At 40.3% G+C, this 19,691-nt stretch overlaps 2 protein-coding genes across 5 annotated transcripts; one reads left to right on the forward strand and one right to left on the reverse strand.

Annotated features, from left to right (window-relative positions):
- Positions 1–608: 608 nt before the first annotated feature.
- On the reverse strand, positions 609–7,826 carry FAIM (Fas apoptotic inhibitory molecule). 4 transcript variants are annotated; one of them, XM_050900410.1, is made up of 5 exons: positions 7,798–7,826; positions 4,659–4,794; positions 4,063–4,291; positions 2,537–2,586; positions 609–1,078 (listed from the first exon to the last, which is right to left on the reverse strand). In XM_050900410.1, the coding sequence occupies exons 2-5, from the start codon at positions 4,767–4,769 to the stop codon at positions 929–931; spliced, it is 540 nt and encodes a 179-aa protein (XP_050756367.1). In that variant the 5' UTR covers positions 4,770–4,794; positions 7,798–7,826; the 3' UTR covers positions 609–928. The 4 variants fall into 4 exon arrangements, with proteins under 4 accessions (XP_050756367.1, XP_050756368.1, XP_050756365.1 ...); XM_050900411.1 differs by lacking the exon at positions 7,798–7,826 and adding an exon at positions 6,914–7,349; XM_050900408.1 differs by lacking the exon at positions 7,798–7,826 and having other exon boundaries at positions 4,659–4,922.
- Positions 7,827–8,089: 263 nt separating this feature from the next.
- On the forward strand, positions 8,090–19,678 carry CEP70 (centrosomal protein 70). The gene is made up of 16 exons (XM_050900043.1): positions 8,090–8,159; positions 8,641–8,740; positions 8,906–9,029; positions 9,365–9,545; positions 9,868–10,037; positions 11,278–11,337; positions 12,045–12,144; positions 12,535–12,623; positions 12,983–13,057; positions 14,167–14,269; positions 14,950–15,120; positions 15,784–15,930; positions 16,460–16,628; positions 17,916–18,030; positions 18,984–19,063; positions 19,459–19,678. Exons 1-16 carry the CDS (start codon positions 8,151–8,153, stop codon positions 19,518–19,520), a joined length of 1,755 nt encoding a protein of 584 aa, XP_050756000.1. The 5' UTR covers positions 8,090–8,150; the 3' UTR covers positions 19,521–19,678.
- The last annotated feature ends 13 nt before the right edge of the window (positions 19,679–19,691 follow it).

Here is a 19,691-nt window from a genome sequence, read left to right on the forward strand (position 1 = left end):
AAAACAGCATTAGTCTATTCCTATTTTAACTTTTCCATTTAAGCAACCAATTCTCCTCTATTTCTGTCCCATTTTTCCTCATGTTTCTTGATTCACACATTACTGCTAGGAAAACACACAGCTGTAGATGTAAGGTTTGTTAGACAGCACTGAACAAGAATAAGCTCTTATTTCACGTTGCGTCAAGAGGTTTCATTTTTAAAGGAGTTTCATGGCAAGAATTTTTTTTTTCTATTTCTTTTTTGCAAAAACTCCGTACAGAGTTTGTGAACTACTGCAACAATTTCTAACAAGCATCCGTTTTCAGAAAACCTTAAGGAATTTTTTTTTTGGCACAATGTAACATCTTTTCTCCTACTCAGAATAAAGAAGTTTTCATAGCGCAGTATTATTTTAATACTGTTACACAAGTACTGGTAACAATGTATTTCATTAATAACCTTTTTTATTAACTTTGTAACTCTTCTTAACTTCACCTGAAAAACGTTGGTAGTCAGTTTAATAGAAAAAATAATTACTGAGAAAACTTAAACAGCTTACTCAAATGCCCAACACATGCTTCCTCCTCCCTCGACACACCCCCGCAGTTTATAAGGATTCAGTCTTACTGAATATTTATCTTCCATTTTATTACAGTGAAACTTTTTCCTAGTGTATAATTTCTACTTAAGTTCACCAGTGCTCTCTGCGCTTAGTGATATAATATATATTCTCTATATATACATATATATAGTTTTTTAAAAACTGGTAATGTAAGAGGTTGTATATAATTTTTTTCATCTGGTCCTCAAAAAGAATAATTTCATGTACAGAAACTAGAAAATAAACCCAGCACAAACTAGATGTACCAAGTAGTACATATTAAAATAATTACCACAGTAATTGAAAATTCCTGATCTTAGTCCTACAGTAATCAGTTAACTAGAGGCTACTCCACAGCCTCTGGGATTTCTCTGTCATCCACAATAAGGGTATGAATAATTCCTTCCTTTCGTTTGCCACTACTGACAGCCTTTATGCAACAGCTGTGATCACCAACACTGAAGTGAGTTTCAGTCCCGTCTTCTACAAATTCACCCTGGGAGAAAGGAGACAAGAATAAAAACCAACATGTGCTATTTTAGTAAAATCAAAGCTTGAGTGCCTCGGTCTGTTTCCAAGGTCAAGCTCACTCATAGTTCCCACAATTAGAGCAGCCGTAGGTACCTGCGACAAATACAGCACAAATGCTGAACAAAGCTGCAGAATCTCAGACAGGGCTTTGTCAAGGTGTCCAGTTAAAGATCTGTGGGTATTAGATGACAATCAAAATTTCACAACTGGTAAAGCTGGAGTTTGTGAATTAATATTGTTGATCCATGTCAGTAAAACAAAAATAGAAAAGACAGTTGCCTTCTGAGTTGTGCAGTACATCCAATAAGTACCACACAAACCTACGCTGAAGTGGCAGTAAAATGTGAAGTATTTAGTGGTGCCTTCTACAGCAGGATGAAGAGATCCTTGAATTGAGTATAACAGTTGTGTAGTTTGGATACGCAGCTCCTGCTGCAGTTACGTAATTTCCTGTTACGGATTTTGCCACGCATGGCTGTGTTTTTGTCATCATCTTCAGGAGAGCAGAAAAATCTGTGTGCCGCTCTAATGCGAGCACAGTTTGACAAGTAAACCTGTACTCATAGCTTGCAAGAATATCTCCTAGTGCATTTATTACATTATAGAAAAGGCTGAGAGCCATCAAGAACAGAAGTTCTGATTCACTGAGAGAGGATGTTTCTTCCACTGATTACCAAAGAAACATTTGATGAATCTTTTCATCCTACTCTCAAGTATAGCAAACCTGTTGATTTTACAACTTGTACTCATCCAGGGGATTACTTGTGGCAGTAGTAATCACAGTGACAACTCTCTGGTGAGAAAGCACATCCTTCAAGGATGTGGAAGCCTACATAGTATGCATATTGAAAACCATCATAATATAAAAAGACACCAAATAGATGAAGCCTTCTAGCTGTCAACCTGCTCTAAAAATTAATGCAGATGTGACAGAAAGACAAAAGACTTGATTTGTTCCAATGAGGCTCTTCAGCCCTAAGTGTTAGGGACCATCTCTAGATGGAAAAAAATCATGGGTCATAACAGACTACATGTGTTCAACTTTCAGTCACCACTAACACGAGCAGGTTTGGATGAGGCTTTACACTCTGCATCAAACTCAAGTCCCTCCCGCTCCCCTGAAAGTTTTCTCCCTGAAGACCCTGGACAACCAACCCAGAATAGTTATTTTGCTTGTCTAAAAAGTGTAAACAAAAGTACTATTTATCCTTAAACAGATAGATGTTTGGCATCCTAACTGAAATACTGTCAGTTATAAAATACAGTGAAGGACATTCGGAACAGACTAATAGCGTACTGCCTGTCTAGGCGTATGCTCATACTCTGTGGTAAAGTGAGGTAACGTGCCCCTCTGTGGCTTGTTTTGCTAAGCTTTGGTTATCTAGCCATAGCCTGTGAAAAGCCTTTGGAAATGATCACGTACCGCTGTTTCCATTTTTTGACCGTTGCACCACACATCCATAGTGTCCTTTTCTGTGAAGGAAAAAGGAAACAAAAAGTAGAAAGAACAAGATATTTTTTTCCCCTACAGACAAGAAGATCTAGGAATTTTAAAAATTTACTGTTGAATTTTACTTAAATTCCCAAAAGAAGTCCCTAATTAGCCATAGTACCTGGGCTACAGGGTTTGTTCTTAGACTGGAGAGATGGGATGCTCTGTCCTCAATGGGCAAACAACTTTTGCTATGAACATACATTTTTACCTCTCCCTAGCCCTGGCTATTAACACTGGGTTGTTCTGAATATTGTCAGAGATATTCTGACATTCTTAAACTGAAAAACTTGAAGACAGAAAAATGAAGTAATTTCTGCTAGTTATTTACGTGTTGTTTATTCAGTGAAACTCTAACATTTTTTCCAGGTCGGTTTAATTCAAAAGCAGCATTATTTAACATCCATCAAACTGTTTGTATTCTTAAAATCTCCTTGAAAACCCAAGTACCACTTTAAATATCAATCTTAGATTTTTTTCATCTGAAACAGAATATACTTTTACTTCTCCCAGCACACCCTCCTTAAATTACTTTGCTCTAGAATTCACATTACTGACAGTCATCCACAGGACATCAGTAGAGAGCTGAACACTGCTTGCCTTTTAAGTAAGGATAGGGAGATTAAAAGTCCGTGAGGAGACTAATCTGTTTCTGGCATTAAAATTGTCTTTCTTCCCCGCCCCTCTTCATCTTAGGGCAGTTCATTCTGTCGTGAGGCTTAGGAAGAAATCAAAGCCCAAGATCTCTTGTCTCCAGGTCTAACCATACAGCAATACCTCAGTAGAAGCTTTCCCACTAGATGCCACAGACAAATTCCTCAGGGGATCCCTTCCTCCCATCTGCTTGTAATGTGTTTGGGAAAGGCGGGCAGAAGAGAAGAAATTTATTGCCTTGCTATTAAGAAAGTAAAAAAACATCATCTGAAGTTTTTAGATTAAATTTGTAGTTAAGAAGGGATGCAGAAAAAGAGATGCTGATTAATCTATCAAAAACGTAGAATAACATTGTCGCACTTCTTCAGTTAGAGACTCCTTGACTTTGGCTTAGGATTTTTGGAAGGAAAGCCTGGTTACCTGGTTAACAAACTTACACACACAGCTTGTTTGATCACAACGCAGATAACACTTCTATAACGTGCTTCACCTGGAGAACTGTCTTGCTAGGGCAGCTCTATGGACACAGAAGCCATAACTCCCTCCAACTTTTTTTTTTCTTTTTTTTAAATCTAGACCATGCTGCTGTAGAACAGAACACTGACAGCAGGCTCACACAGGTGTAACAAGACCATTATTTTTCAGACTGTCTTTGGCATCTAATTCCAAACTTCCAGACCACCCAGGATTTTACACTGCAACAGTGCTAGACACTGAACTGTGCTTTCTCTTAATTACCACTTATTAAATGCATACAAGTTTATTCAAAGGCAGCAACATGAAGTCATTCAATGTTTACCTACCTAGAACAACTCTATAGTCCGTACCACCCAAGCTCAGTACCCAAGTATTGGTGGTTTTTGACCTGTTCTCCATATACTTCTTGAGGCTCTTTCCATTGATCTCCAAAGTATATTCATATGCAAAGCCACTGACTGCATCAATGTTAATAGTAGCTTTTGTTTTGGCTGCTCCAACAGTGAAAGTTTCTTTACCCACTAATTTAAACATCCATTCTTTTCTTATTTCTTCCTGTAGAATAAAACAAAGACAATGGGTATTAATTGATAAACCTGAATGCATGTTTTAGTATAAAAAAAAAGAACTAGAACTCAGGAAACAGCTCAGTACTTAACTATTATTCCAGAATCAATGAATACATGATATTTTCTGTGTCTAGAGTGCCTCTGCCCAAGGACAGCAAAGCACTTCATGAATACTCATACCTTAACTGTAACTGAAAAAAAGAATGATGCAGTTCATTAAATTAGGTAAAGTTAATCAACTGAATATACCTCACTTGCATTTATTAGTCTTTTGTTTATTCTGATGCCTGTTGCATGGAAGCGCACTTATATAATCTGTATCATAGTGAATTTTGAGCACACAGCAATTTCACCTTTCCATCAACATAGACAACGCGTTTTCCTGAAGTGGTCCCATGTTCAAATTCAATCTTATGAACACCATCACTTAAAGCTACTTCCCAAATAGCCACCAAATCTGTCATCTTCTCTAAGTGGCTGTACCGAGACCTATGGAAACACCAACAAAGTAAATTAATTGTCATTGAAAGAGTTCACTTACTGATGTCTATAGTTCAAAGCTTTACTGCTTCAGGGCAAGTCGCTTTTTACAAATGAAAAATGACACTTGAAAGAATAAGCTTACAGAACTGCTTATATTTTCATGTTTTTCAAACATTCAAGTATGACAAAATATCACAGAATATAAGCAGACAGTTAAACAGACTCACTTTGACAAACACCATACGAAGACATATATATCCGTCTAACCTCTAAAACTTCCATTTCAGGTGACAGGATGGTTACAAAATTATACTTAGAATTCAGATGCTCCTGGACAGTTCTGCTATTTCTTGGCAGGCGTTGAAATACAGTATTTTCATTGGTCTCTGAGAAAGTGTTTTAGCCTTTTAAACTTGAAAAATAGTCAGGATGACCAGTTTAGCTATTATCTGTTTTAACAGATTCGACTGTAATCTTTCTCATAAAGATGACCTACATCATTCAGAAACGCAACTCTGCACACACAAACACCCATAGGGGAGGAGATCTGGCAAGATATCCTTTCATTTAAGTAATATTTAATGTTTAGATACAGTCACAAGTGACCACAGGAACTGTGGATATCTTTCCAAATCTGCTCATACCACAGCTCTGATTTTTTACCTTACTTCATCTTCAGAGACAGTAATCTTCTCATGGGATGCCATAGTAACCAAAACAGCTTTTAATCCAATTAGCAGCACGAAAAAAAGAAAAGCAGAACAGCAGCATAGAAGTGTTGAGGCCTAAATTTTCCTCATTTTCTCCATTTAAGATAAAGGACATTTTTAAAAGTGTTGTGAACTATCATGCACTGCCATATATATGATGAAATACAAACATAATTTTTCCTCTTAGACAGAAAGGCAAATGTAAGTATTCTTTTACAAAATTAGTAAGTGCAATTTTTCCTGATCATTAGCACATCATAACTTTGTCAGTTATTTGATGGAAAAATGGTTTGCCTAACTTGTGAGCAAAAACTTAGAAATGGACAACTTGACCAAAGCAGGAACCAAATCCAGAGCTGCCCATCTCAGTCACAAACCGTAACAAACTAGGGACTGTTGCCACCTCAGGGAAAGTGAAATAGCACAGGCAACAGTTTCAACCTACTCTTTTTTCTAAACCACTGTAGTAGTTTTCAACAATCGTATTAGCAATTTGACCTGGCAATTCAGTCATAAAGTCTATGTGAACCACAAATAACTCTCTTGTTTCTTACTTAGGTTTTTAGACCATGACTGTTTTACAACACTGCCGACTTATTATTTTCACTAAACAAATTAAGAGCTATCTGCATTGTCTGTGCATATCAATAAGCATAATTTAAGTAAGTGCAAATAAGTGAATTTTTTTATAATTGTACTTTTCAGTGGAAAATGAATTAAAAGTAAATTGTAAGTTCTAGGGTCTCTCTTCAGCGTAACAGAGTGTGCATTTAAAAATTAAACCTCCTTCACTCTGTCTTAAGCTTCTATTTTAAGACACGCTCAAGTACACTGCTGTATTACTGTCCGTGGTTTTGTCAGTAATTACACACATTTCTATTCATAAACTGAAAAATAAGTTTTTAAACCAGTGAAACCATTTTAAGGATCTAAGGATTTAATTCTCACAGTAGTGAGCAGTCTACGCCACCTAATAAATGCTGAGGAGATTGTTTTGGTTGTTCCTAAAGTTATGCGTTGACTTCTGTGAAGGTTCGCATCCCCTGGCACACGGTGCAAGTCAGGCGGGATGTATTTCTGCGCTTCCCCCTTCCCCTTCTTCTCAAAGGACTGGGTGCCAGGGGCTGAGGACAGACCCACGCTTGTCCCTCCCAGCTAATCAATACAAGAAGTGGCCTTGGGCCCAAAAAGAAATGCCAGAAGAGGTGGCACCTGGAGCACGTCTACAGCCTGCCCACAGAGACTGCATCACCCCTGGCAGTACGCAAACCTGCTGAATGAATTTTAGCAGATAATTTAGGATCAATGCTGAAAGGGCTAGGAAACATCCCAGAACATGCAATTTCCTTTTTTTTTTTTTTTTTTTTTAAACAAATCATGGTAATGTGGCAATACACTTTTTTTTAATATCAAACCTGCACCCAAACTCTAGGCCAGCTTTATGTTTTCTGAAGGACAGTCGATACCATCAGAGTCCGAAGGGAAAGCCGTGCACTACTACATGACTAGGAGATGCCTGCCGCAGTTAGCCCTCAGACATTCACTCACTGGCTCAAATCCAAGGAAACGGATTTGTACTAACCGCCGACCGCCTCATTTCACTGCATTTTCTGTTAATCAAGTCAGCGGCCCAAAATGAGATTTACTTCTTTATACATAACGACTTGTTCTGAAAACTAGGATAGGATTACCGCTCTGTATCTACCTAATCCATGCCTGGTAACAGACAACGGGGGCCGGTGCGCTAGGGTGTACAGGAACTCCACAGATGGCAAATTTCTTCCCCCACCCACGTTTATTTCCAGCAAAGAGCTTTTTTTTTTTTTTTTAAATTAAGTCCTGCCAGCGACATTTCTAAATCCTCCTCAAACAGCTTATTGCTGATCGCCGTGATCCTCCATACCCAGTGAGAACACGCGACGCCTCTCTGAGCCGCGGTTGCTCAAGCAGCAGAGCCCCGCCACCCCCGGCCGGCTGGCCCGGCGGCGCCCAGGGAGGCTTCCCGGCACGTCCCACCCCTCCTCCGGGCCGGGCCCGCGGCAACAGACGGAAGCACACGCCGCCGAAGACGCGGTCTGCTTCCTCCTCCTTCTCCTCAGGCGGCCAGGCGGTCTCCAAGGAGCCCGGGGAGACGCTCCCTCAGCCCGGGCGGGCCCGGCCATCCCGCCAGGCGACGCATGGTCCCCGGAGTGGGAAGGGAGGGCAGCTCCCAGGCGCCTGAGGAAGAGATCAGGCCTCCGCGGGCGGGCGATCAGGCGAGCCTGGCCCCACGCCCCGCCGCTCCCGGTCCCGCTCCTACCTCGGCGGGGTTCTCCTCCCCCTCGGCTGCCCGCGCCTCAAAATGGCGGCGTGCGGCCAGCACCGCCTCCGCGGGCGCCCGCCTCCCTCCCCTCCCCTCCCCGCCCCGCCGGCGGCGGCGGGCGGGCCGTTACACCCTGCCGTGGCCCACCGCCCTCCCGACCAGCCCCGCGCTTTCCCGCCGCGGGCCGCCTCGTACGAGGTTGTGCCCCGCCGCCGATCGGGACCTGCTGAGGCTCCGCGTCCTGGTAACCGGCCCCTTTCCTCTCCTGTGTCCCGGGGGCCGTCCGCCGGCGGCGGCGGCGCGGGGCCCGGCCCCCTTCGCCGGCGGTCCGAGAGCGGGCGTCCCTCGGCATGACAGAGGTACCGTGGTGGACCTGAGGTGGCTGTTGTTACTGCTTGGTAGTTAAAAACAGAACAAAAAGAAAACAAACAAACAATAAACCCCCAAAGCAGGCACCCGCGTCCTCTGAGGACTTCTCTTGGGGCTGGGGCAGGGGGGCGAGGCCCGCTGCACCCCCGGTGCGCTGGAGTTACCCGAGGGCTGGTTGTCTGGGTTTCTCCCGGGCATATTTCTCCTTCTAATCGTGATCAGGAAAACTGAGTATTCTGTATATTGTTAAGTACACTTTTTCCCAGTATTTTTTGCAGATCCTATTGGAAGGTCTCACAAGCCCTCCAATAGTGGCTGGGGCTTGGGGGTTTGGGGTTGGTTTGTTTTTATTTGGGGACGTTTGGTATCCTCCACTGCCTGCACAACAGGAAGGACAGGAGACTGTGAGCTGATCTTGAGAAGTCAGGATTCTGTCTCTTCTGCCTCTTCTGTCCCTTCTCCCAACTGCAGCAGGAGAAGGCAGAATGGGAAAACTTAAACAAGCTATTAACGCGTCATGGGTTGAAACCGGTGAGTCTTGCTGCCCCCCAAAGCTGCAGAAATATATCAGGTAAGGAAATGCCAATTTTACAGGTTTTTATACTTGGAAATAGTAAGCCTAAGTTCATAAGGCATCTCTAAAGCTGTCATTTCCAAATGGTAGCAGAGATGCAATCTTCTTCAGCTATTAAAAGCCTTTCATTATGATTTTGCTTATTTTATGTATCATCTCCAGATATGATTGTCTTAGACAGTCAGTCTTCTCTAGGAATAAGACTTGCATTAAAAACGCTGGTGGAAGACGCCGACCGACAGCAGAAAATGATGCAGGGGCTTATGGAGGCTAATCGTTATCTTAGGTAAGATGCAGTGGAATGAACTTACCTGCTAATGCAAAGCAAAAGTATTATCAGTGTCCATCTCCTGCCAGGTGGAGCTTTTGTCACACCCGAGGCCTAAGGCATTTTTCCTGAGATTATTGTCCGATATGCAGCAATGTTGGCCTAGTTCCTTTTGAGCTCTTCCGTTAGTTCATCTGCTGCTTCTTCCCGTACCAGCATATTTCCTGTACCTGCTGCCACAGGCTATTATTGAGCGTCATCAGATAATGTTGTCATTATCTGTGCTTCCTTCACTGTCTTTAGTGAAATGAGTTTAATTTAAATCAAGGTTGTTTTTTTTTTTTTTTCCCCAGAGATGAGATACGACAGGAACGAGGTCGGGCATCTCGACAAGAACAACGGGCTAATGATTTGGAAAACGTGGTGAAAAACATTAAGTCCAAAATTTGTCAGCTGGAAGATGAGACAATAGCTAAAGTTTGCCAGCAACAGAATCAAGTCAAAGAACTTCAAAAAGATCAACAGGTTTCACAGGTAATTTAGATAGTGCCGTCTGAGGATTCAAACTTTTAACTCTTTTTAAAAGTGCTAAAAATATTTACATTGATCAAAATAAACATGAGTCTTGGGTCATAGAGTTAGTACACTGTTTATAGCTGAAATTTTTCCATCTATACAGAATTTTCTAGCGATAACTTAGAAAAATATCTGTATCCTTCTTCCACTATCTCTTCAGTATAGCTGAAACCCAAGCACTAAGCCTCCTTGGGACCAGGTGCCTATGTGGGCATGTACAGTACAGTCTCCAGCTTGTGGGTTAGAACAATTTCATAATGCTCCCATTATCTGTTCACAGGCAAAATATCAACAGCAGCAAGAAAAGCTGCAAGAACAGGAAGAGATTATTGCCCATTTGCAGAAGGAGCTGTGCAAAGTTGGGATGGAGGAGCAACGGCGTGTTGCCACTCAAAACAAAATGTTTTGTCGGTTTTGCAAAAGAGCTCCCAAGTCTCTTCTAGATCAGCAGTAAGCAATTTTCTTACATTGGTGAATGACCTGTAACATTAAATGAAGAAATGGATTTTAAAGTAACTATTCTCGATATTTAGATGAAAAAAAAAAAAAGCTGGAGACCTTAGGAGTGCAAGCTGAAATATGAATTCTTGTAAAGGCACATCAATGCAGTAATTTTTTCTTGTATAAAAAATGTGAACTGGATAAATCCATGGCAGAAATTAAAAAATTATCAGCCACTGGATACACTAGGTGTCAGCAAAGAGAAGGGAATGATTCACTCTACTCTGGAACTGCAGTATCTGCTAGGCTAATCTCATCCTGGGATTCTAACATTTTAAAATGTAAATTAAAAAAACAACCAAACAAAAAACCAACAAGCACCACCCCCCAACCCACCCAAAAAAACCCCTTCCAGTTTTGGAAAGTGGTCTTTGCAACTGCTGACTGCAGGCTTGCTGTCAGGCTTCCCAGCTGCTTTAGGGAAAGTTCTGAAAGTATTCCAAGCCTGTGTCTCTTGCAGTAAGATCTCCATAGTTCTGCTATAATCAGAGATTTGCCAATTCTTAGGCCTCAGGTAGCCGTCACTTTATTGTGCTGATGTCACCTGGTTTTCTAGGCCTGGCTAGCAACATTTACCTGGGAAGCATTTAAAAGGGATTGCGTGTGCGCAGCCCTTTTCTCGTGCCCTAACTGTATGAGAGAAGGATCACTGAATTTGGTTCCCTGTGCTTTCTCCTCTGTCTCTCCAAAACAGGCAATCTCAGAGAGCTCGAGAGGAAAGGCAGTTTCTCAGCTGTTCAGTTTTTTGTGGCTCTATTTTTTGCAACCACTTACTTTGAAAGCACTTTTACTTTCTTTGGAGACGGATGTTCTCGGGCTATGTGGGACCTGTGCTCTCTACCTCCCGCAGCGGTCACTGAGCCCTAGCACTCGGGACTGTGCCTCGCTGTTAAGCTTGCTGGGTAAACGTAGTCACGAGATGAGGAGGCTGTCAGGAGGATTTAGCTTTTTTCTCCTCTTGAATAATTTTGCCACTTTTGTACTGAGTTAATGTCTCTACTTTTCTGTTTTGGAAAACTGCGACCATGTTTGTTTGGTATGAGGGAAAACCCACTATTTGAAGCAGTCACTTCTGAAGTGCAGTGCAGTTCTGTAAGCTGGCCTGTTCCTATGGGTTGGTCACAGTATCTTTCAGGCATGATTTTTTTGAGGATATCTGAAATTCTAAATACCATTTTCCTTTCTTCAGGTTCCTTTGTCTAATTGATTATTATGAATCTCAAATTAGTCAAATGAAAAAGGAGCTAAGGTAGGTCTCATCTAATGCCTTATGGTTCTACTGTTCAAAATTTTCTTACTCCTTATTGTTCTTAAATCTTATAATGGTAAATATTCTGTGTTCCAGACGTCACTAGCATGTAAGAAACAGCAAAAGATTGTAATGGTCATGGAAGTTTGGATTCATCCGGGGAATAATTGTCAGTCAGGCTAAGCAGCTGCTCAGTCAGGAGGCCAGGACAGCTAGGAAGTTGGGGGTATTTAGACACCTAAGCTAGAATTCTTTCTTCTTTTTTTTTTCTTTCTTTCTTTCTTTTTTCTTCCCTTCCTCTTTTGCCATGGTTCACAGGCAGAATTACTGCATTAGCAGTGCTCAGTCAACTGATCTCCCTAAACAAAAAGAATACCAGCTTTTCAGCTCTTATCGCGGTGCCTACATGGTACAAAGCAACAAGCAGATACCTGAGACAGTCCTATAATTTGAGGTTATTATCTTGAGAACTGAAATGGGATTTGCTTGTACTGGAATTTCTCTCAAGGAATAAGTGCACTTAATTAGTATATGAAACAGCTTCCCAGAAATAATAGAGAAGAGCAGTGGATCTTAGGGCAGAATTTCTGTTCTATTTACTTTGCAGTTTATGGAAACATTATTATACATAACGGCTAACTAAACCAACTTAGATCTTTGAGGTAATCGAATTACAGTAAGCTGAAACAATTTCTTTTTCCCAATAGGCAATATAAAAAAGATGAAGACCAGGTACAGAGAGAAGTAAAAAGCGAGGAAGAATTCTTAAATCTAGATGCTACTCCTAATTATAGAGCACTGCTCACGGTATGGAACTGCTAAGAATAAGTCAGTGCAGATCTCTAAATGGTAACCCTTCAGGAGCCACATAGAAACATATATGTGTTTGATTTCTATCCCCTTGTTCTTATCAAGTCTTCTCAACTTGTAAACTCTCTGGGCAGGGTTCACTGTCTTTATGCAAAGCTTCAGTACTATGTTGTGAGTTGTCTTTGCTGGGGACTGCATAGACCTCCTTAATCACAGGTTGTCCACCTGTGGTCTAATGCAGCAGGCTCTTGATCTTAGTCCTCATCCATGCTGTCTTGCTATATAGGCAAATGGGAGCCCTTCTTAACATGTACGTACTTTAAATTGTTCAAACTTGTGGATTATGGAATGAGTGAAATAAAAGAAATAACACAGTCTATGTTGCAGTCTTTCCAGAAACAACTTATTGAAACAAAAGCCAGGAATGAACAGCTTTTGCTTGAAAATGTAAATCTCAAGAAAGATTTGGAAATAAGGTGAGAAAGGATAAGTATCATCCTTTGCAAGGGCGCTTCAGTAGACTTTGCTTTACAAAGAAAGAAACCAAAAGTGCCAGCAATTGTAAAAGTGTCGTATGAAATCTACCTTTAAAAGCGATTTGTAGAAATAAGATATGGCAGCAGCAGGCAACCTTCCCTTCCTACACTGTTAATAACAACAACTGCTAATGGTTAGTTTGCTGTTTATTGCTGTTGCCACGTAGAAATGTTGCAGAATTTCATTTCCAGAATGATGTTGCGGCGCTGGCAAAGCTTTCTTACTTTTTCACTTGGCTGAGTTTTATAGATACCTTCAAATGCAAGACATATAATACGGTACTTGTTCTTTCTAACAGACCAACTGCACAGGAATTAAAACTTTACAAGCACCAAGTGAAGAAACTAGAGAAAACTTTAAAGAAAACTATCCAGTAAGTATATTTCTTCAGTAACTTTCATGAATCCTCTGAACTTCTTAAGGCAAAGATACTCTGCAACCTGTAACGTAGATAGTAGCTCATAAAGCATATACCTCATCACTGGTCCTCGGAGCCTGGTTATGGGCCGCAAATGCTACTGTACCTCCGAAGACACGCTGTGAATCTCTGACATGATGGCATGGTCTCCAAATGGGGGCACAGCAGTGTGTCTTTTTTACTTCATTTTATCTTTCTGGATTTGATTTGAGTGCTATCGCAGGCAATATGGACAGGACCAAACTGTGTCGTTTGCTGCTTCCGTGAGCTATAAAGAAGGCTACTGGTTACGTTATGGATTATGAATGAGAAAGTATGAGTTGGCAAAATGTTGCAGCTACTGAAGTTATGTCCATATTATTCTTAGAAATTGACTTAGTTTTTTTCTGAAACATTGCTAAGAAAATACATTGAAGGTATTAGAGATCCAGTATTGACAAAGTGTTTTTATCTGTAATTTCACTTAATCATTTGTGCACGTGTGTACTGAATGCTAAATATTTTGTAGCCTGAAAAAGACATCACTTAAACTTTCAAAATGTTCAGTTCTTCATTTTACATCGTGTATATTTAAATGGTCTTTTCTCTCATGCAGTGGGTATGATTTAGATGGTAGTTTTAGAGAAAGTCATCTTAGATTTGACAAGAAGGGTAATGAGCTATATATAGTAAGCCAGGAAAGATACTCAGACAGAAGCAGATAAAGACTGTGAGCATGGAATTTGACCCTTTTGAGTAAAATTCTGGATTTTAAGTCTTCAGCCATAGTAGAACCTCTGATAACAGAACAACTGTACATCTGGTGGTGTGCCTTCTAAATTAGCATGCAGTCTGGAATAACCTCAACCTAGAGACTTGAGATAAATGAATGATTTTTACATGAGGTATTATATTCTTCAGCTAGTTCAGTTTGATGGAATTCTATTGGCAGGCATCATAAAAAGGGAGATTTTACTTTGTAGGTGTAAGTACATGTGCTACATACCTGGTTCTTCAAGCAAGTTGAAAGCAGCATCTCCTGCTAAGGCTACTTGTGTAATCCACTGTATGTATTTGGCATGTAGATCTTCGGGGAGTAGTACCGGAGACAGAACAGAAGAAAAGAAAGAACCTGAGAGTATCACAGGAGTAGATCAGCTGCAGGCAGTTTGCCAGCAATACTTACAGGTATGCAAATGTTATCTGTACTGTGTGTATCTAGCACTGTTACAATGAAATATAATACACGAGTTTTGTTTAACTGTGTAAACTGAAGCATGTTATTTTCAATCTAAGAGTTCATATGAAGTCCTCTACACAAGATGCGCGATGTTCTGGATTTGGCAGTTAATGTAGGCTTGTTCTTAATTGTTCTATCTTAGTGTAAACTACCTGAAAATACAGCAAGGAAGCCGAGACTAGGTTGGCAAACATCAAATCAATGGTTTAGCTGAAGTCTTTTTAGAGCAGGGGATTTGTTCAAGGTCTTGGGCAAAACAGATCCTTATGTTACGGTTTTAAAGACGCCTGAGGAGATAGTGGCTTTTATTTTTCTTTGAATAAAAGAAAAATATAATAAAACTTAGCAAAATGTAAACTGTGGAAGTAACAACGCCTCAAGTGGATAAATGTTAAATATCCCTCAAAGGGAAGTATATTTGCATTACTTTTACATATCTTCTAGCTAGTATACTTTTAAAATCTTTGAATCTATTCCATATTGAATGCATCTGTAAAATTCATCAATAGTAACTTCTTTGAGCTATTTAAGATTTAAGGTTTAGACAATCATGACTGTGGTGGAGAGGGATTTTATTATAAAATGTCATACATATTTGAGCAATAACATTTGTTATTTGGTGTTGAAGGTTTTGTCCCATATTGATTCTATTTTGCGAAGTCCAAGAGCTCCTCCGTTAATATACAGGCGCAGTAAAGGGCCGGTGCAAAATTGTATTAAGGAGAATGGACAGGAACGTGGATTTGAGCACCTTCCACTTACTATAGAAATGTGGGCAGATCAGCTAATGGCCCTAAAGGTAATGCATTATTGTACTCGGCTTTATATTCCTCCTTTAATCTGCTGACCGCCCCTCAGTCTCTCCCTACATGTAGGGTTTTTTTCTGTGTGTAGCTTTTGTTATTGCCTGACTTGGTGTTAAATTTTAAAAATAATTCTGCTGTCCATTTATATACCGCTTTAAAACCATCGTAAAGTGAAAAATGTGCAGTGTGCCTACAGGCCAGAGATATTTCTCTGTGTACATCATCTAAATGTTTTTGTTCCCTGGCTGAGTCCCTAAGAAGACACTTAAGCTTTAGAGTCTGTGTACTTCACACACTAATGACGATGCATTCTCTTTCTTCCTTTTGTCTTGCCAGAACAGTTCCTTTTTGATCTAAATACAAGTGAAGTAATTTTAAAACCAAACTCTGTGACCAACACTTCTTATTTCACTGAAACTATAATATATGAAGTACTTTAATTTTTAGACTATCAGTGTTCTTTCTAAATCAAAGAATGTAAGCAAGATACTGTGCTTAAATTCCATGAAAACTAAAACCTTACTGTCTCCAGTACTGGAATGTTTTTGCATATGAGAAAACATATGTTTCTATAATAAAAACACCTTCAAGAAGTTACTAAAAACACCTTCAAGAAGTTACTAAAATAAATTGTGTCCCTTCCCTCCTTTTAAAAGGATTTGCACAGGTCCTTGAGAAAACTCTCTCTGGAATTGGTGCCCTGGCACACTGCAGATCCACAGGATAACAGAGAATCCATACGAGTTGAAGACCTCCAGTTCATAGTAGATGCAATTTTGGAAGAAATAGAAAATAAGGAAAAGGTAATTCTTACCAGGGGTTTATAATCACATGTAACTGGAATTCTTAAATGCATTCTTCACACAGTGATTAGATTTGCGCATTTGAAAGCCTTGCGGGGTTTAAGAAATAGCTGTTTGAAGATACTCAATAGTCAAAGACTACTTTAACATAATGGATAAATTCACCTTGAGGAAGACTGCTTTAATCAAAGTCATTTGACCAACGATGAATTTGCATTGCCCTGTGGTCTCAGGTATTATCCTGTTCTGTCTGTTTCTCAGTCAGCACTGAGAATACATAAACGTACTTACTAAGCAACAGAGAAGAAAGCTTTCAAAAGAGTATTTTTGGTTTGCTGGATATTTGTGTCTGAAAACTCTCTTTAAAACATGTCTTCAGCTTTAAGAATATTTGAAATGCCGTGATTTAGTAAGAGAAGTTACACCTGTTCTTATTCATAGACTAGTTTTAAGAATGTTTCACGGTTTAAAAGAATCCTTGCTTTGTTAAGCAATAACGTTGACGAGTTATTCTTTCTGCTTGCTACAGAACAGCCAGACACCGTCCTTACCAACCCTGTTTGCAATAGTCTCTCACTTCCAGAAGTTGTTTGATGTGAATTCTCTGAATGGCGTTTATCCACGAATGAACGAGGTTTACACAAAGCTTGGGGAAATGACCAACGCTATGAGAAATCTCCATGAGCTCCTGGAACTAGGTAAAGACTTACCACCTAGCATTTGTTGAGACCATTTCCAAAGGAAGAAGATGACAAGTGAAAGGCTGATCTCTCCATAGAAAATATGTTGAGCTGCTGAGAAATGAGTAAACTAGGTATATTCTTCACTGCGAAGATAAGCATAGGTTGCTGTCAATTGGGAGGTTAAAGAGCAAAACCCCATTACTTGTAAGCCTTTAGCAGTTGCTGAGGACTACCAGGGAGGCAGAAGAAAGAAATAACAGATGAAATTGAATTTTTAGATTTTTTTTTTTCCACAAAGCTTTGTTTCCTGTGAACTGACTTCATAATTCTTCTTGACCATCTTTCATTCTCTCCTTGAAAGATAACAAGTGTAAGAAAAAATAACTCAACCTCTGCTGTAGATTTCTACTCAGTAATTCATTCAAGTGCAATTATGTCCAATCCTCAGAAACTCCGTCTTACGCTGCTAAACTTAAAAAGTAAAGAAGTTGTTGAATGTCAAAAACTAAGTGCCCGTACTCAGAGGCATACTTGGTTACTTGCCAGGACCCATTCTCTTCTGGTTTGTGCTTCTGGAGAACAGCAGCTGCTGTTGCTCTTGGGTTTAAAGGTTTGGCTGCGCTGTAGGGCGTACAGCCCGAGCGCAAGGCTCCTGGGCTACTAAGGCCTTCTGAGCCTCATTCGAGGAGGGAAGCAGCCTTCCTGCCTGCAGCCAGCACAGGAGATGAGGAAGCCTTGTGTCTCCCTAATAATGGCAAACCAACGGAGCTCAGAGGATGCCTTCTCCAAGCCTAGTTCTTCTGAAATTGAGGGACAGAAGGACAAGGAGCCTGTTACCTTCAGCCACAGCTGTCAAAGCAGGTAAAATCCAATACCGAAACAAGTTCTGGCTGTTAACAAAGTATTTATCGAGCAGGTTCCTTGTTGGCCTAGCCCCTATACTGTGCTTCTGCTGTGTTACAGGAACCTAATGAATAACCCTCTCTCTATATATAATTTCAGTTGGCTGATTTCCACTGACATTGTAGGGAGCACTTTAGTACCATCTCTGCTGTGAAAACACACAGCTCTGACAAGTTTTTTTTTAGCCGCTAAAGGATTAGTGAGAGATTCACCGTTCCTAGCTAACATATTAGTTTATTTCTGACCATAGGCACTTTGTTTTCTGTGTATGATGGAACTTGTATGCCTGGATGTGTGAAAACTGAATAAAATCTGGGCACCTACAAGAATTGGATTGTGTCTAAAATACTTTCCTGTTATTACTGTTAGAAGAAACATGAAGTGTTTGTTTTTCCACAGACAGTTCAGCTCCACCCACTGTGGTAGTGGATACTGTTGGGAAACTGTGTGACATAATTAATGAGAACGTGACTGAGCAGGTACAGCAGCTCCTGGGGACCCAAGACATCCACAGGTATGTGGGGCTGTTCCACTGGTGACCATTCTTCAAACATCAAATTTAGTAATTGAGAGAACTGGCTAAAACCGATACTGAAAGAAACTTTAACAATTTGTTACAAAGGCAGTGAGCCGTGACAGTACAGGAGTTGCTACTATCCTACATGAAACAAATCTTGAATACTTTCAAAAGGATAAAGCTGGCAAAGAGAAAAATCAAGGCCAGAAGGTTCCAAAACACCTTGTTGGTTTGTGTGGATAAGGTGATCAAATAAGCCTTAATAGGATGTGTGTTTCATAATGTGCACGTGGGTGGGGAGGAGAAAGTGTTGTAAGGTTCCAGCTGTAATACTGAAGTGTATTAGTTGCTAAGAGAACGTATGCCTCAAGCTGCCTACAAAGATTTTGGGAACTGGACAAATCTTGTTCTACCTTCAACAGATGACAACATACGTGTACTTGGCAGCAGGCTGTAAGAGCGAGCATTCAGCATGCGCTCTGCAAAACACTAAACATTAATTGCAGCAGGCAGCAAGTCTGACACATGCTGCGTTAACAATACTGACTCCCTCGGCCTTTCTGCGCTCCTCAGTTTTAACTAGAGAATCGTCGCTTATAAAACATTCCTTGCGCCACCTCTGAGGCAGTTATATCAGCCGCCCCCAGGCAGTATATTTGGCATACATGGACTAATGTTCCAGTCCAAAAATTACCTGGTGCCGTGTAAGGAGAAAAAGAAGGCTGTATATAGGGCATAAATAGTGAAATCAGAGATCCTCTTTTGACAGCTAACACTTGTTGGCTGCAGGTTTCAGAACTTGAGAACACATTTTTGGTGTAGACAGTTTTATATACTACTAAGTAACAGTGTTTTCAGAAATTCATGACACAGTATGACAAAACAGCCAAGGAGATGAAATTAAAATGCCCTTGCACCTTTTATCTGACAGTCTCATTTGCACATTTCAGTATAATCAATAAGCTAGAAGAACACGAGTGCTTCTTTCCACCATTTCAAGCTCTCATTCAAGATTTGCTCTGTCTTCTAGGTGAGTAATATTTGCCACAGTTGTAATTATCTTCATGCCCACGCTTCCTCCTAAAACTTTAAATAGCTAACACATGTTTTGTTTACTCCTGGTGTGCTAAAACACAAGGAGGATGTGAGGGAAGGTGCTAACTTTTGCCTCACTCTCCTCTTCTCTCCATCTTTCCTCAGGAAGTGACCCAAATACTTTGTTTTCATTAAATGTGGGGCTGCATATATTCCATCATATTACTCATAAGATAAGCTGAATTGGGTTTTTTCCAAAAGCATTAAAAGGTGTGAGGAGTTTATTTTATTCACTAGCTGTATTTCTAACATTTAAGTTAGAATTTTGGCTGAACTTGAAGATGTTCTAGGTACATATGCCTTACCGTTTTGTTTTTCATTCTGTTTCAGAGATCAGTAACCTGGATGATATTTTACCTACCGTGCGAAACTTGAAATTGGTAGCCAGTTAAGAGTTACTCTGGTCTTCTCTAGCAAGATTTATCTTACCTGTGGATGTACCTGGTGAGGCATATGACATTACAGCTACCTCTAACCTCTGTTACCCTAATCAGCAGTTTCAGATTTTTTGACATAAATAAAGGCTGCTGCATTTTTTCATTTTTCTTAATTCTTGTTTCATG

This window comes from Gymnogyps californianus, chromosome 7, assembly GCF_018139145.2.
Source record: "Gymnogyps californianus isolate 813 chromosome 7, ASM1813914v2, whole genome shotgun sequence".
Classification (NCBI taxonomy): Eukaryota; Metazoa; Chordata; class Aves; order Accipitriformes; family Cathartidae; genus Gymnogyps; species Gymnogyps californianus.